Here is a 16,346-nt window from a genome sequence, read left to right on the forward strand (position 1 = left end):
TGATGTGACAGGGAATGAAGAGACAATGATGATACAGGCAATGAAGACCAAATATGCCAGACATAACAAAATGTGTAGAGGTTCCCACTTCTGGCTATATCCAATGTATGGGACCAGATCACCAGTTGACTGAAAGTATTATGAGTTGAGTATTAGTGTTAGAATGAACTTGATTTTACTTCTACATACTGGAAGTGCAGTGCACTTTATAGACAAGCCTGTGGAAATAGCCTAATAAATCTAAAAACAATTTTTTTTTTAAGTAATCAGACATTTTGAGGAGTGCAGCTTGGTCACTCAAAACAGGACTGTAATCCTGAAGACAGAAAATGTTCCGTTTCCATGCAAAGATTTATCTACAGGGTATAGTTTACAAAAATATCTAAATTTAAGTCACTCTGACATGGCCTACCCTGATTCCCCCACTCAGTGTAATCGTCAAAGTGTTAAAGCTCAGACAAAGCTCCTGGAAAAGCAAGCTACATATACCACCTGCTGGTGGACATTTGTACTACAAATGATGTACATTCGGAAAGTATTCAGACTCCTTGACATTTTCTACATCTTGTTAAGTTGCAGCCTTGTTCTAAAATTGATTAAATCGTTTTTTCCCTTCATCAATCTACACACAATACCCCATAATGACAAAGCAAAGACAGGTTTTTAGAAATGTACATACACTACCGTTCAAATATTTGGGGTCACTTAGAAATGTCCTTGTTTTTTAAAGAAAAGCACATTTTTGGTCCATTAAAATAACATAAAATTGATCATAAATACAGTGTAGACATTGTTAATGTTGTAAATGACTATTGTAGCTGGAAACCGTAGATTTCTTATGGAATATCTACATAGGCGTACAGAGGCCCATTATCAGCAACCCATCACTCCTGTGTTCCAATGGCACGTTGTGTTAGCTGATCCAAGTTTATCATTTTAAAAGCCTAATTGATCATTAGAAAACCCTTTTTGCAATTATGTTAGCATAGCTGAAAACTGTTGTGCTCATTAAAGAAGAAATAAAACTGGCCTTCTTTAGACTAGTTGAGTATCTGGAGCATCAGCATTTGTGGGTTCGATTACAGGCTCAAAATGGCCAGAAACAAAGATCTTTCTTCTGAAACTCGTCAGTCTATTCTTGTTCTGAGAAATGAAGACTATTCCATGTGAGAAATTGCCAAGAAACTGAAGATCTCGTACAACGCTGTGTACTACTCCCTTCACAGAACAGCGCAAACTGGCTCTAACCAGAATAGAAAGAGGAGTGGGAGGTCACGGTGCACAACTGAGCAAGAGGACAAGTACATTAGAGTGTCTATTTTGAGAAACAGACACAAGTCCTCAACTGGCAGCTTTATTAAATAGTACGCGCAAAACGCGCAAAACACCAGTCTCAACATCAACAGTGAAGAGGCGACTCCAGGATGCTGGCCTTCTAGGCAGAGTTCCTCTGTCCTGTGTCTGTGTTCTTTTGCCCATCTTAATCTTTTGTTTTTATTGGCCAGTCTGAGATATGGCTTTTTCTTTGCAACTCTGCCTAGAAGGCCAGCATCCCGGAGTAGAACATTACCAAAATTAAATTAAACATAACCATGTTTGAACTCTTAGGAAACGTTTTGTTAAAGTAATGAAATACCAAGAAAATAATGTTTATTTTGTCAAGTTCCTTAAATTTGTGAAGAATGCTCCAAAGACAAGCAACTATTCTGCACGATTCCCAGAAAGTTGTGGGAAGGTTGTATGCAAAATCGCCATAGGACAACCCCACTCTTACAAAACTCTAGAAACATATGATTTTCAGAACGTTATGTGCTAGTTGGGTCATTTTAGATTAAAGTCTCCGATTGGACTGTTGGTAGTACTTCTGTGGCTTTCAGTTCAACTAACACAGGAAGTGATGTCAACCAACCCAGGCTCTGCCTTTCTGCTGTCTTCATAATGATGCTATCACACAGGACTCTGTTGAAAGGCAGCTTTAAACCAGTTTAAAGCCAATTCAAAATTGCTCGTGGTGCTTTCCCACTGGGTATACAAGGGTTGAATCATCAACGTTGTTTCCACGTCATTTCAATGAAATTCTGTTGAACCAACTTGGAATAGACGTTGAATTGACATCTGTGCCTAGTGGGTTTCTTCTCTTATGTACTTACTGTATGCACCACCTTTCCAAGTAAGCACAATTCATTAAAATAATGTTCTGTTGCAAAAAGATTAAAGAATGTCAATCAAAAGATAATGAAAGAATCAAACTATCTCTTCAGTTTTCACTATTGACTGTACCTGCTAGTTATAATTGGTTGAGATCATGTCCTGTGGGAGGGGGGCCACGGTAAGTTTTGCTAGGCTGCAATGTGTGGTGAAAGTGTTGCCTTACAGGAAGTAAAATAAACAGAACAGTGTTGAGAAAGCTCCAACAGGTATTGGCAACATGCTTCTGCTCTTCTCTGGCTTGTGCCTGTGCTCAATTGGTAAGCTCTTTTAATTAACAGGATGACATTGTGTGTGCTCAATTGAAGTTGGAGGTTTTGCATGTCATGTTTGTGAAGCCAATTGGTTGTCTTGGTTTTCTGAGGATTTTGTCAACTTCTTCAGTTTAACACTTCTGATTACTTTACCATAACATAACTACACCAATATCTGTTATTACAAAACATTTAAATAATTAATTGCCTCTTTGATCAGTAGCAATGCATGACAGTTAATGATCATTCCTATGCAATATAATGGATTTATATCCTGCTTGATTTCTGTAATCGTGTTAGGGTTAGGCCCTTATGGCTTGGCTTCAGTTTGTTTATGAGGAGTTCTCTGCTCATGTTGGCTAACTATTTATCAGTATGAGAAAAATATATTGTGTGTCACTTGTCTTCAGTTCTTACTGTCAGTAGTAGCACACAGTCTCATGTAAGTGTGTGTGTGTGTGTGTGTGTGTGTGTGTGTGTGTGTGTGTGTGTGTGTGTGTGTGTGTGTGTGTGTGTGTGTGTGTGTGCGTGCGTGCGTGCGTGCGTGCGTGCGTGCGTGCGTGCGTGCGTGCGTGCGTACGTGTTTCTCGCGCAAAGACTGTGAAAATGCAGTGTAGATAGGGATGCCAACACCACGTAGATGAGTTACAACCAACAAAAAACAAGTAGGCCTACATAAATGAAAACAATAACATGTCAGGTACAGTACATGTCCACTGCCCAAGCCAACACCAAACAAAGGATACCTTGTTTATTTTAATTTTTCATTAGTATTAGTCTTTTTTAGTATTAGTTCTTAGGGTCAACAATTACCTGTCTCATGTTACTAATTATATTGCCTTTCAATATGCTGATTGTTGGCCTGTTTACTTATGTTTTGCTTATTTAAAAAATACATTTTTGTTTATTATGTATTGTTTTTCAGGCTAATTATTATACTTTTTTGGGGGTGGGGCAGGGGGAAAATTGTATATTTATTTTGTTGTGATCTAAAAGCTTTAAATACAAAAATGTCATATATATAAAAATGATTTACTGTTTGTAGGAGTGTAAAACCTGTAGTACTGTAAACAGACTGTTACCCTAATTTAACAAACATTTGTGAATGGTGTTGAGTAAGCACTTTTATTTGTTTCCAGTCAGTTGCCAAAGGTATACGTCTGTGCCTGGCTCTCCTTATAACATCAGCACGGATAACAAGGGGGTCCTAAAGGCGGTCCTTCACGGGGCCTACTCATTTAACAACCAGACCAATGATGCTTTTCTCTTCAAGCCATCTGCAATCGAGAAAGCAGAAAGACAGGTATGGAGGGCAGACAACAACTTTGACCTTCATGCTGAACTTCTTTGGCTAAAAACCTGTTAGTGAGAATATATAAAATGTGTGGCATATGGTATGGTTCACAATATACTGTAGTTGGACTTTACCAGCGAGGCATAAACGTCTTCGGTTCAACATAGCTTTCTGTTACAGCTTGTAAAGGGGTTCAAATACATTCTGGAAGTAGACCTCTCACGGACTGTGTGCCGCAAAAAGGGGCACAAAGACGCAGACCTGGCCAACTGCAAGTTCCAACCAGATGGTTTGTTACAGCAGGTATTGTACAGTACACATTGTTTTTAGTGCAGAATTAACAAAAGTTGGAAGAACAGCAGTGTGGATTGAATTTAAAATGATATAGTATGTCGAAGTTGTATGTATAGCAATTGGGTAAAGACCAGCACTCATTTTGGCTGACAAGTGGAATGGATCATGGCTAAATGTCATAACATTGTGGATTATTATTTTTAATAGAGGGCATGTTTGTCTTTCAGACATTCCACTGTGACTTTGAGGTTTGGACTATGCCTTGGCTCCACTTCATGAAGACTACCTATTTTGTTTGCAGTCCATCTGACCGACCTTCCACTTCTTCATGAAACCCAATCCTTCCTCATTTCAATATTCTGAGGAAATCACTAAGCCGTTTCCTTCTTAACATGGTCATATAACTGAGTATATTAAAATAGTTCACTATTTTACAACTTGATGTTAGATGGTTCCTCACCCTGAAAGTAGTCTACGGACCAGGAGAAACTGTCATCCATGGATCAGTTTTCTTTAAACAGCCACTACGAACTTCAGATAAGTTTATCCACTACAAGATAACAATCAATGGAAGTGATGGGGTCATGTGAGCATGTTTTTTTGTTGTTGAAATGGCCAAATCACCTTTAAGTAACATCAGAACAAATGTGGAGTTGATTTGAATTTGGACATTAAAAAACTTCCATCATTTCCATTGATTGTTAGCTTGGGGTTGGTTAAGGTTAGCTGAAGTTTGTAGTGGCTGTTTAAAGAAAATGGAACCATGGATTACAGTTTATCTTGGCCCATAGACTACTTTCTGGGTGAGGAACCATCTAACATCAAGTTGTAAAATAGTGAACTACTCCTTTAACGTATAGTCAAACAATGGCAATTTCCATGTCTTGAGTAGCAATATGATTTTCAGGCCTTTCAAGTCTAACTTACACAGCTACAACAACCGAAAGGCACATAACCTTGTATTTTATCCTATAATAAAATGGTAAACTGCTTTGACCCTTGCAAATTGTATACCGAATTATAAATAATCACATTTTGGCCTGAGTTAGGGTCTGCACAGACTCTAATCAACAAGCTCTGATTAAAAAAAACGGAACCTTGTGAATAAGGACTTGACAACCAAGCACGATTATATTAAGCCCATGTAAACATAAACCTTCTACAGAGTCCATCTGAAGGCTTGCTCCACCGGGCCTGTTAAACAGCTAGGGTTATCATTCTCCCTCAGCACTCAGTGACCTGAACCCTGACCTTGGGTCTAATAGTCTGTGATACACCTTAATTATTCAAAGGCTCTTATGAAACCAGTGCAGCAGCATCAGCATCTGATCTTGAGGAGGGAGTAGAGAGCAGAAGAGGCTGACAACTGTAGCAGCGGGCGGCTCTTGGGGTCAGCACTTTCCTCGCAGAGCTCCCGGCACCCTCTTTGACGCAGCGCTCTGAGCACCCTCTTTTAATGAGCTTCACTGGCTCTGAGGCAGGGTAGGGTTTCGATCTGCTCTCATGTAGATGTCTACTGTACATTGCTGTACACCGACACTGGTTTCTCTCATTTAAGACATGTAGTCGGTCAGTAGCAGGCTAATCTTTATGGCAGTAGTATGTAAACACTGGTAAGTAGCTAAACAAACTGTAGAAATGTGTCACCATGTTTTTCATATTAGACAAAAGCCAGTTTTAAAACATTACTGTTTTAATTCAAAGGAAACTCAGCTGAAGGCCAGCAGCATTCAACATCGAGCAAAACATTTACATTACGTAAGGTAGTTGACAGTGCAATATGCAAAAGCAGATGAAATGTATCAAAACGAGAGGAAATGATTCATACTTATTTTGGATTCTTTTTGCATCACCTTTATTATGATGAACAAGATCTTTGATTTCTAAATATACACAACAAAATAAATCAGTTCAAAGTGGCACTCTTAAAATAATACTGATTCGGTGTGTATTTCAACTGATAAAATTAAGTCTTTGAAATTCTCCCAAGTACAATAATAACATTGTCAGTTATATTTAAGGGTGAGATGAGAGCTTAGTGCAAAAATGAAATTAAAAGTTGAGATACTGAATGGTTTAAACAAACAAAAATAAGAACAAATTTGGCACATTTCAACAACCCAAAACACAGACCTTAAAAACAGTGTACTTACAACATGGGGATTTTTGGGCAAACTATTTGGCCCAAAGACTGTTTGGTTAAATAAAAAACATTCCTAAATAAAAAACTACTGAGATGCACTGTCAACAGAAATTAAAGGGTTAATAGTTAATTGTAGGCTGATAAGACTAGAAAGGATGGATATGTATCCCAGTCAAATGTGCCTTAATAGTGCAGATACTTAATGAAGACTAGTCCATTTTTTCCTGAAGCTGGTGAAAAGCAATGCAAATGCAGCACATCAAGCATTAAGCCATTCTTTTCAATTCTGATGTATTTGCTGTTATTGGAAAACAGACTAGGTAGTGAGGTGTTAGGTAGGCAGACAGCAGTCTCATATATGGGTTTCGTCTGAGAAAGTGGTTGTGCTCAGCTCCCAGCTCACACCTTGCTGAGATCCAGCTTGCAGAGGTAAGGGGAGCGGAAAGAGCCTAAGTAGAGGTGGCCGTCGTGCTCGTGTGCCTCACTGACGTAGGCCGCCACCATACCGTGGGGGTCATGGAAGCTACGCACGCACGTCCCGCTCTCCTGCAGCTCTATCACCAGGCTGTAGCGAGGCACAAACTTCATCAGCATGTCTTGGCTGAAGAGCTGCAGGGAGAGGGAGGGAGGAAGAAAGGAGGGAGGGATAAGTCATAGCACCAAAACACGACTGAAGTAGACGACATCACGCATAAAGAAACAGTCTAACAAACTGGTCTCATGGTCACAATGAATGAGGTGTGTGTATCCCTTCAATATTTGTTAGGCAGGTTTCCAGCTGGCAAGATTCTATAGTGGCTTGCGAAAGTATTCACCCCCCATGGCATTTACAAAAAAATACATTTTTGGGGGGTTTATATCATTTAATTTACACAACATGCCACTTTAAAGATGCAAAATATTTTTTATCGTGAAACAAACAAGACAAGAAAACTTAAGCATGCATAACTATTCACCCCCCCCCAAAGTCAATACTTTGTAGAGCCACCTTTTGCAGCAATTACAGCTGCAAGTCTCTTGGGGTATGTCTCTATAAGCTTGGCACATCTAGCCACTGGGATTTTTGCCCATTCTTCAAGGCAAAACTGCTCCAGCTCCTTCAAGTTGGATGGGTTCTCTGGAAGACAAACAGGTTTCCATCAAGAATTTCCTTGTATTTAGCGCCATCCATCATTCCTTAAATTCTGACCAGTTTCCTAGTCCCTGCCGATGAAAAACATCCCCACAGCATGATGCTGCCACCACCATGCTTCACTTTGGGGATGGTGTTCTCGGGGTGATGAGAGGTGTTGGGTTTGCGCCAGACATTTTCCTTGATGGTCAAAAAGCTCAATTTTAGTCTCATCTGACCAGAGTACCTTCCATATGTTTGGGGAGTTTCCCACATGTCTTTTGGCAAACACCAAACATGTTTGCTTATTTTTTTCTTTAAGCAAACATGTTTGCTTATTTTTTTCTTTAAGCAAACATGTTTACTTATTTTTTTCTTTAAGCAATGGCTTTTTTCTGGCCACTTCCATAAAGCCAAGCTCTGTGGAGTGTACAGCTTAAAGTAGTCCTATGGACAGATACTCCAATCTCTGCTTTGAAGCTTTGCAGCTCCTTCAGGGTTATCTTTGGTCTCTTTGTTGCCTCTCTGATTAATGCCCTCCTTGCCTGGTCCGTGAGTTTTGGTGGGCGGCCCACTCTTGGCAGGTTTGTTGTGGTGCCATATTCTTTCCATTTTTTAATAATGGATTTAAATGGTGCTCCGTGGGATGTTCAAAGTTTCGGATTTTAAAAAATTATAACCCAACCCTGATCTGTACTTCTCCAGAACTTTTTCCCTGACCTTTTTGGAGAGCTCCTTGGTCTTCATGGTGTCGCTTGCTTGGTGGTGCCCCTTGCCTAATGGTGTTGCAGACTCTGGGGCCTTTCAGAACAGGTGTATATATACACTGAGATCATGTGACAGATCATGTGACACTTAAAGTCCACCTGTGTGCAATCTAACTAATTATGTCATATCTGAAGGTAATTGGTTGCACCAGATCTTATTTAGGGGCTTCATAGCAAAGGAGGTGAATACATATGCACACACCACTTTTCTGTTTTGAATTTTTTTGAATTTTTTCAAACATGTAATTTTTTTCATTTCACTTCACAAATTTGGACTATTGTGTATGTCCATTACATGAAATCCAAATAAAAATATATTTAAATTACAGGCTGTAATGCAACAAAGTAGGAAAAACGCCAAGGGGGATGAATACTTTTGCAGGGCACTGTAAACCCTTGTATGTAAAAACACAGAAAAATCAGACTAACAGCAATGAAGACCAGACTCAGTCACAGTAAATTGGACATGCAAATTGCTCTCCCTGTAGTATTTTTTAAAACTTCCATGTAAATGGACAAAGCTATTGGTTTTATATAATATAACGCCATATGATATCAAGTCTTGTCATATCATCTACCTTAAAGATGAGCTTCTTGATCCAGGGCTTCTGGGACAGGAAGTCCAGCATGGAGAAGCCAGGGTTGGGCCGCACCGCTGACATGGCCACCCAGTACCCTCCAGAAGAGCTGCGACGGATGTTGTCAGGGAAACCAGGCAGGTTGTCAATAAACGTGTCCATTCCTCCTTTATTTAGACCTGACACATGGACCCTAGGAGGGACACAGACACACAGTCAATTGAATGGAAATTCAGGAGATGAGGGAAAGAAAGTCCATTGCCTCATGCTTACGGTATGTGTGACATACAGAGGTATTATGGGAAACAATTCAAAACATTTGACAAAAATATATATATTTTACGAACAGTCTTCACAATACTTTGAAGTCTGTTATGGAAAGACCACCCAGATTCAGAGTTTTCAGCAGCACCAGGGTATTTGTCTCAGCAAACTGTCTGCATTGATAAAGCAAAAGGAAAATGTATGACTTATAACTATTATAAACTAGTTATGGGAGGGAGGAAAGAATCTACTTGCTGGGAAAACCAAAAAGAACATTTAAAATAAATACAAAATAATGCCCCGTTTTTCAAGGAATCAATTTACTGATTTCCATTCTGCACAGTCAGCAAATAGAAAACGTCCCCAAACAGTCTGTATTACCATACAGGCTGAAATGAACAAAGAATTAACACCTCCCTCACACTCATTCCCCCTCACCCCCAAAACAAATTCAGCAGGAAGGAGCTGCCTCCCCCCTCTACCCACACTAGTATTACTACTAGAGAAAGGACAAGCTAATTTTGTCTTTCTACTCAGGCAGCTTGGTGAAGGGGCTCCGTTACCGAGGCAACAGTCTGCTTGCATCATTTATCCAGGTGAGGCTTGGGAGAATTGACTGTGTTCCTTGCAGGTTTTAAAAAGTGTGATATTACAAAGGCGAAATAAACCCATGAAATCGTGTTACAGTGGAAGGAAAATAATGAAAACCAGAGGAGAATAAAAACCCTGTGGGCGCACTTGGAGCACGTTCAAAAAGTGGCCACCACAACAACTTAGCATCTGACGAAACATGAGATCGTTCCAAAGGAGGAAGAGAGAGAGATACGCAGGGGGGGGGGGGGCCCGACCTCTTCACTCAGTGAATTAGTTAAATAAGGCTGGTCGTGTTGCTCAGGAGGATCAACTACAGCACCTGCGAATCCTAGCCATGGTAGTCTCAGTCACCAGCACAGACTCCTCATCAGGGAAAAGCTGGATCCCGTTGGCAAAACGAAGGTTCTCCATCAACACGGTTACCTCCTTCGTCTCTGTGTCGTACTCTAACACACTGAAAGACAGACAAAGGGTTACATATGGACAGCTTTTCTCAGACTTCAGGTTGTTGTCTTTATAAACTGTTCCTTTTCTTAAAAATGAAAGGTACCCACATCATGTATGAGCACACATGCTTTTAAGGCCCTATACTGATCTAAAATCTATATTAACTATCAATAGAAACTCTTTACAAAAGGAGACAAGACCTTGCTATTAGAATGTGCTCAAATCTCTCCCTAAGGTTTGTGGTAACAGTTACCGTCCATCTGCTGTGGCCTCCATGATGAGATGAAGGTAGTCTCTGCGCTGCCACCTGCTGCTAGAGTCTGTGAAGTACACTTTCCTCCCATCCTGTGTTACATCCAGGTCATTGACGAAGGAGAGCCTCCGGCCCCCAACCATCTGCCCAGCCGACACCAGGTTGGTCACCTCACCTTTACGATGAGTCAAGGAGTGAGAGTTACATCACTAAAATGTCTTGCATAATACCACACTTTTATTTGGAAGATATTATATGCAACAAAATTGATTATACTGAGTAAAAGGTGAAAATTGTTGGGGAATTCCTCGCAAAAAAAATGAACCGGTCTATGTCACATTACTGATATGAAAATCTATCCTATAAAGGAAATAAAGCCATTGCTATGTAGAAGCTTGCCCTTGGCTGTGTGTGCTGCTGACCTGTGACAGGGTTGACCTCGAACAGCCCCAGATAGGCATCAGCTACAAACAGGGTGCCGTTAGGACCCACTCTGATACCCAGGGGTCGTCCACAGCTAGGCTCCTGCTCACGGGATCCATCTAAAACATACCACACAATCCCAGTGGATATGAGGTATCTGAAGTAATTCCTTATTTATTGGGTGCTATTTATTATTTCAATCATTTTGAACAGGCTAATCTGATTAATATGAGCAAATACTAGAGTTCGAGCTCGGCCTTTTTTTGACATGTCATTTCAGTTTTGAGCCACACTGCAAGGCCTGTTGTGCATTAAGCCATCCTTGTTGTGCAAGTATAAAAACAATCCATAAAAGGCATGAGTGAAATGCAACTGCTAAGAGTTGCTTATGATTGAACTGTTGGGTCATTTCTGTCTAAATCATGTCATGTTGAGACAACATTGTGAAATTAAAGCTTGTGAAATCAGGTCTAACGCAATGAGTGAGGAATCAATCACAGCTCTAGTCCTTGCTCACTTACCACACGGTGGCTTGCCAAGTCTGGCTATAACAGTGATGCTCTTGCCTTCAATCTTCACTATCTTCCCGTCAGCCGTACCTGTGTAAATCACATCTAGAGAAGGAGATAGACAATAACAATTAGCATTTACAAACTGATAAAACGCCAGGGAAATATGTTGGACACAGTTCCCCATTATGACCTTCAGAAAAGCAAAACAGTTGCAGAGGAACACTAGTCAAGCACAAGTCATGTCATGTGTGAAAATATGTGTCATCTCAAATATCCGTCTGTCACTAAGAAATCAAATAAAATGTTATTGGTCACATACACATGTTTAGCAGATATTATTGAAGGTGTAGCGAAATGCTTATGTTTCTAGCTCCAACAGTGCAGTAATATCTAACAAGTAATATCTAACAATACACACAAATCTAAGTAAAGGAATGGAATTAAGAATATATAAATATATGGACCAGCAATGCCAGAGTGGCATAGACTAAGATACAGTAGTATAGAATACAGTATATACATATGAGATGAGTAATGCCAAATATATAAACATTATTAAAGTGACTAGTGTTCCATTATTAAAGTGGCCAGTGATAAGACCACGCTTATCATAGCTCATTTGGAAAACCTAAACATCTGCTATTATTGGTCAACAGCGTGTCTGCAATCCAGACTGCATTGCCCTATCACCTTGATATATCAGCTGATGTTACTGTGGCCACACCATACATTACACAAGCCCAAACAAACTGGGTGAAGGACATTGTCATGTGGCGAGACTCCAGCTGGAATGCTTTACTCCCATACTGACCTCCGAAGTTGGCAATGGACTCTGGGCCAACAAGCTGGTCCTCAAACAGCCGCTGTGCCTCCCTCAGCTTAAAGTTGGGCTCGTAACACCCAGACATAAGGGGAGGCTCATTGAGGCTAAAAAAACAAAACAAGAGAAAACAAATTAGGAAACAGAATCAGTATGAATCACTGATCAACACCCTTGCCCTAGACTAGCCTGTACCCTGAAGCCTAGTGCTGTGGCGAAAAGGGAGAGAGGAAATCCTTGACCCCAAGACGTCAGAATGGATCATTAACTGTGGATGCAGAATTTAGAAATTAATTCTAATGAGGACAGGGAGTCGCATGCTATTTGTTCTGAGGGGCAGACACTGGTTACAAATGAGATCAGCCACTGTGCAAGTTGGGGCAGCAAATCACTCAATCTAATAGCATTAGTAGAGAACGCAGTATGGAGAAATACAGCTATGCAGTTGTGGAGAGATCAGGGTTGTGGCAGTGGAGTGGACAAGAGTGATTCTGAACTGACTGGAGGCGCCTAAAAGGAAATCGCACCCGTGCATTCAGACTATGAGCAGAGTGCCTTATCAATCTTGTTTGGCTAAGCATTTTATATTTGCATCAGAACATTAGGTCTACATGATGAATTCTATTGCTTAGGGATGATTGAAACCATTCTACATACTAACGTTATATACTACTACATAATGTATATTATACAAGTAGTATACGCCTAGTCATTCAGTGGCGTAACATCTGTGAGAGGGACTTGTGGTAGAAATGTACAGAACAGTTTCCACAAAACTATTTCCAAGAGTTGAAAAGTAAGCAGAAATGTTGACTATGCAGACAGACTAAAGTATTTTGCAGTAAAGCTGATTAGTGTAAACATTCCTTGAAGTCAATACATTTCTGAGCTATTACGAGTTAACATGATTCTAAAGACCAGGAGAAAAAAAAGAGAAGGATTTCAATTCTTGACATCTCACCTGAGCAGCTCAGGGTGAATAGGAGACTCGAGCAGGAAAAAGACTACAAGCAATGGAAGGATCAGGCATCCTCCCAGGGTCACCAGGGTCACACGGAATACCTTTCCACTGTAGGTACTGGGAAAAACAAAACATAGATCAATTAATGCCGCCCGACACTTTTCTATAGAGCTGAGGGATGAGGCTGAGGAAATGTACCCTCTCAAATTCATAGAGAACTCTAGATGCAAGGACTGACATCCACATGATAAATATTAGGAAGCTTTACAGTACCAGTCAAAAGTTTGGGCACACCTACTCATTCAATGGTTTTCTTTATTTTTTACTATTTTCGAAATTGTAGAATGATAGTGAAGACATCAAAACAATGAAATAACACATATGGAATCATGTATTAACCAAAATAAAGTGTTAAACAAATCTAAACATTTTATATTCTTCAAAAGTAGCCACCCTTTGCCTTGATGCCAGCTTTGCACACTTGGCATTCTCTCAACCAGCTTCACCTGGAATGCTTTTCCAACAGTCTTGAAGGAGTTCCCACATATGCTGAGCACTTGTTGGCTGCTTTTCCTTCACTATGCGGTCCAACTCATCCCAAACCATCTCAATTGGGTTGAGGTCGGGTGATTGTGGAGGCCAGGTCATCTGATGCAGCACTCTCCATCTTGGTCAAATATCCCTTACACAGCCTGGAGGTGTGTTTTGAGTCATTGTCCTGTTGAAAAACAAATGATAGTCACACTAATAAGCACATCCCAGATGGGATGGCGTATCGCTGCAGAATGCTGTGGTAGCAATGCTGGTTAAGTGTGCCTTGAATTCTAAATAAATCACTGACAGTGTCACCAGCAAAGCAGCCCCACACCATCACACCTCCTCCTCCATGCTTCACGGTGGGAACCCACATGCGGAGATCATCTGTTCACCTACTCTGCGTCTCACAAAGACACAGCGTTTGGAACCAAAAATCTCAAATTTGGACTCATCAGACCAAAGGACAGATTTCCACTGGTCTAATGTCCATTGCTCGTGTTTCTTGGCCCAAGCAAGTCTCTTCTCCTTATTGGTGCCCTTAAGTAGGTGTTTCTTTGCAGCAATTTGACCATGAAGGCCTGATTCACGCAGTCTCCTCTGAATGTTGAGATGTGTCTGTTACTTGAACACTGAAGCATTTATTTGGACTGCAATTTCTGAGGCTAGTAACTCTAATGAACTTATCCTCTGCAGCAGAGGTACCTCTGGGTCTTCCTTTCCTGTGGCGATCCTCATGAGAGCCAGTTTCATCATAGCGCTTGATGGTTTTTGCGACGGCACTTAAAGAAATTGTAAAAGTTCTTGACATTTTCCGGATTGACTGACCTTCATGTCTTAAAGTAATGATGGACTGTCGTTTCTCTTTGCTTATTTGAGCTGTTCTTGCCATAATATGGACTTGGTCTTTTACCAAATAGGGCTATCTTCTGTATACCACCCCTACCTTGTCAAAATACAACTGATTGGTTCAAATGCAAAGAAATTCCACAAATTAACAAGGCACACCTGGTAATTGAAATGCATTCCAGGTTACTACCTCATGAAGCTGGCTGAAAGAATGCCAAGAGTGTGCAAAGCTGTCATCAATGCAAAGGGTGGCTACTTTGAAGAATCTCTAATATAAAATACATTTGGATTTGTTTAACACTTTTTTGGTTACTACATAATTCATGTGTTATTTCATAGTTTTGATGTCTTCACTGTTATTCTACAATGTAGAAAATAGCAAAAATAAAGAAAAACCCTGGAATGAGTAGGTGTGTCCAAACTTTTGACTAGTACTCTACATAGTTTATGTTCTTGTTGTTTGTAAACAATGGAGTAGGCTTATAACCTGTATGTTGTTGGTTAAATACAGGTTTAATTGCTGTGTTAAGCTCCTGAAACATAGGCCTAAATTACATTCTTCAAGAATCAATGGGTATTTTGAACAGATTCCCAGATCTCAAACTGTAGTTTTAATAATATCAATATGTTATTGGGTGTTTGAAGAGATCCATGAGGTCAGTTCAGGTCAACAGTGGATGATGCAGTACACAAACATACACACAGAATGCAAATGCATATATTTTCTTTCAGAGAGAATGCATCTATGACAAACCTGAATAAGCCTTACCGTCACCAGCGCATGCTGGCCAATGCTCTCTCCACTGACTGGTTTGGTTCATGCCATGCACGCATAATGCAAAGTAATTCATCCACTGTTACCTGTCAGTGAGTGGAAAACTGACCTAGATATGGATTGTGTTTACCTCTGCATCTGTCATCAGCTAGCAAGTGCAATACATACTACATAGCAAGGAAAGCAGTATCTGATGATAATATGAATACTGTATTATTTAGAATAGGCTAGTTTACCTGGTGCCCTTGTATTGGGGTTCCTGTAATTCGTCTGTGATAATCTGTGGTCTGTTCAGCCTCCTGAACCGCAGTCCCTCTGGCTCATTCATACTGAAATGAGACTTCTACTATCACTCTATCCAAAAATGAGGTTTCAGGTAAGCAGCTTGCTACATGAGAAGGTTGATAATTCGATTGCTTGTAAAGACAGATACATGCAGGACATCGTAGTGATAGCTACAGTATTCAACGACGAGTTTCCCGGCCGTGGACAGTTTTTACGCAATACGCATTTTTTTATTCGACATCAGACGACAGGTGCCGTCTCTAATCCTTGATATTCAACGCCACCTGCTGTTGTGGAGTGTGCGCTACAGATCTTTTTTAAAAGGTCATATCAAACACGGAAGAGGAAGCGAGACATCCCACTTCCTCATTGTTTCTATTTTAACGGAAGTCCAGACCCTGCTACTATCGCATTGGAGTCTATGGAGAGCCACCCCCTTTTTTTCAAATGGTTTACCACCTGAGTTAACGATCTTAATTTAGCCACCGTCTTTGGTCATATGATCTGAGGAAGGTCAAAATTGGTCCAAGGAGAATACAGGGATAAGCGTGGTCTATAGAGTACCACAGTATGAGTCATAATAACCCAAAAACCAAGCATTCAAACAAGGAAATTGTTCCAATAATTTTTTCACAATTTATTTTTCCCATATGGGATTTTAGAAACACTTAAAATAATGCCTGTGTTTTGTGTAAGCTTACACTGGCCTGACGTTTTGACAACAGTGTAAATCTCTCCAAGACAAGGTGACTTTTATCAATATATTCGCCTGTATTTACCCCCCCCCCCCCCCCCAAAAAAAAAAATTGCATACAAATTAGCTGTTAATGTGGCTATCATAAATAACTACCAATACCATGATGATCTGGACGAGACTGCTGAATTAAGGAAAAGGTAAGAATCTCTGGATAAACTGCAGTATCTAATGTTGGCCAAATTTTGTAATTAATAAATTGCCTACATTTTTTAAAATTGATAAT

At 40.2% G+C, this 16,346-nt stretch overlaps 2 protein-coding genes across 2 annotated transcripts; one reads left to right on the plus strand and one right to left on the minus strand.

Moving 5' to 3' along the window:
* The first annotated feature begins 2,358 nt into the window (after positions 1-2,358).
* LOC120017588 (cystatin-F-like) lies at positions 2,359-5,051 on the plus strand. The gene is made up of 4 exons (XM_038960445.1): positions 2,359-2,468; positions 3,602-3,765; positions 3,937-4,059; positions 4,278-5,051. The coding sequence occupies exons 1-4, from the start codon at positions 2,429-2,431 to the stop codon at positions 4,380-4,382; spliced, it is 432 nt and encodes a 143-aa protein (XP_038816373.1). The 5' UTR covers positions 2,359-2,428; the 3' UTR covers positions 4,383-5,051.
* A 674-nt stretch (positions 5,052-5,725) lies between these two features.
* LOC120017587 (adipocyte plasma membrane associated protein) lies at positions 5,726-15,589 on the minus strand. The gene is made up of 9 exons (XM_038960444.1): positions 15,318-15,589; positions 12,924-13,040; positions 11,954-12,069; positions 11,152-11,244; positions 10,630-10,749; positions 10,208-10,382; positions 9,827-9,961; positions 8,650-8,842; positions 5,726-6,802 (listed from the first exon to the last, which is right to left on the minus strand). The coding sequence occupies exons 1-9, from the start codon at positions 15,407-15,409 to the stop codon at positions 6,593-6,595; spliced, it is 1,251 nt and encodes a 416-aa protein (XP_038816372.1). The 5' UTR covers positions 15,410-15,589; the 3' UTR covers positions 5,726-6,592.
* Positions 15,590-16,346: the final 757 nt, after the last annotated feature.

The sequence above is a fragment of the Salvelinus namaycush genome, chromosome 22 (assembly GCF_016432855.1).
Source record: "Salvelinus namaycush isolate Seneca chromosome 22, SaNama_1.0, whole genome shotgun sequence".
In the NCBI taxonomy this organism is placed as follows: Eukaryota; Metazoa; Chordata; class Actinopteri; order Salmoniformes; family Salmonidae; genus Salvelinus; species Salvelinus namaycush.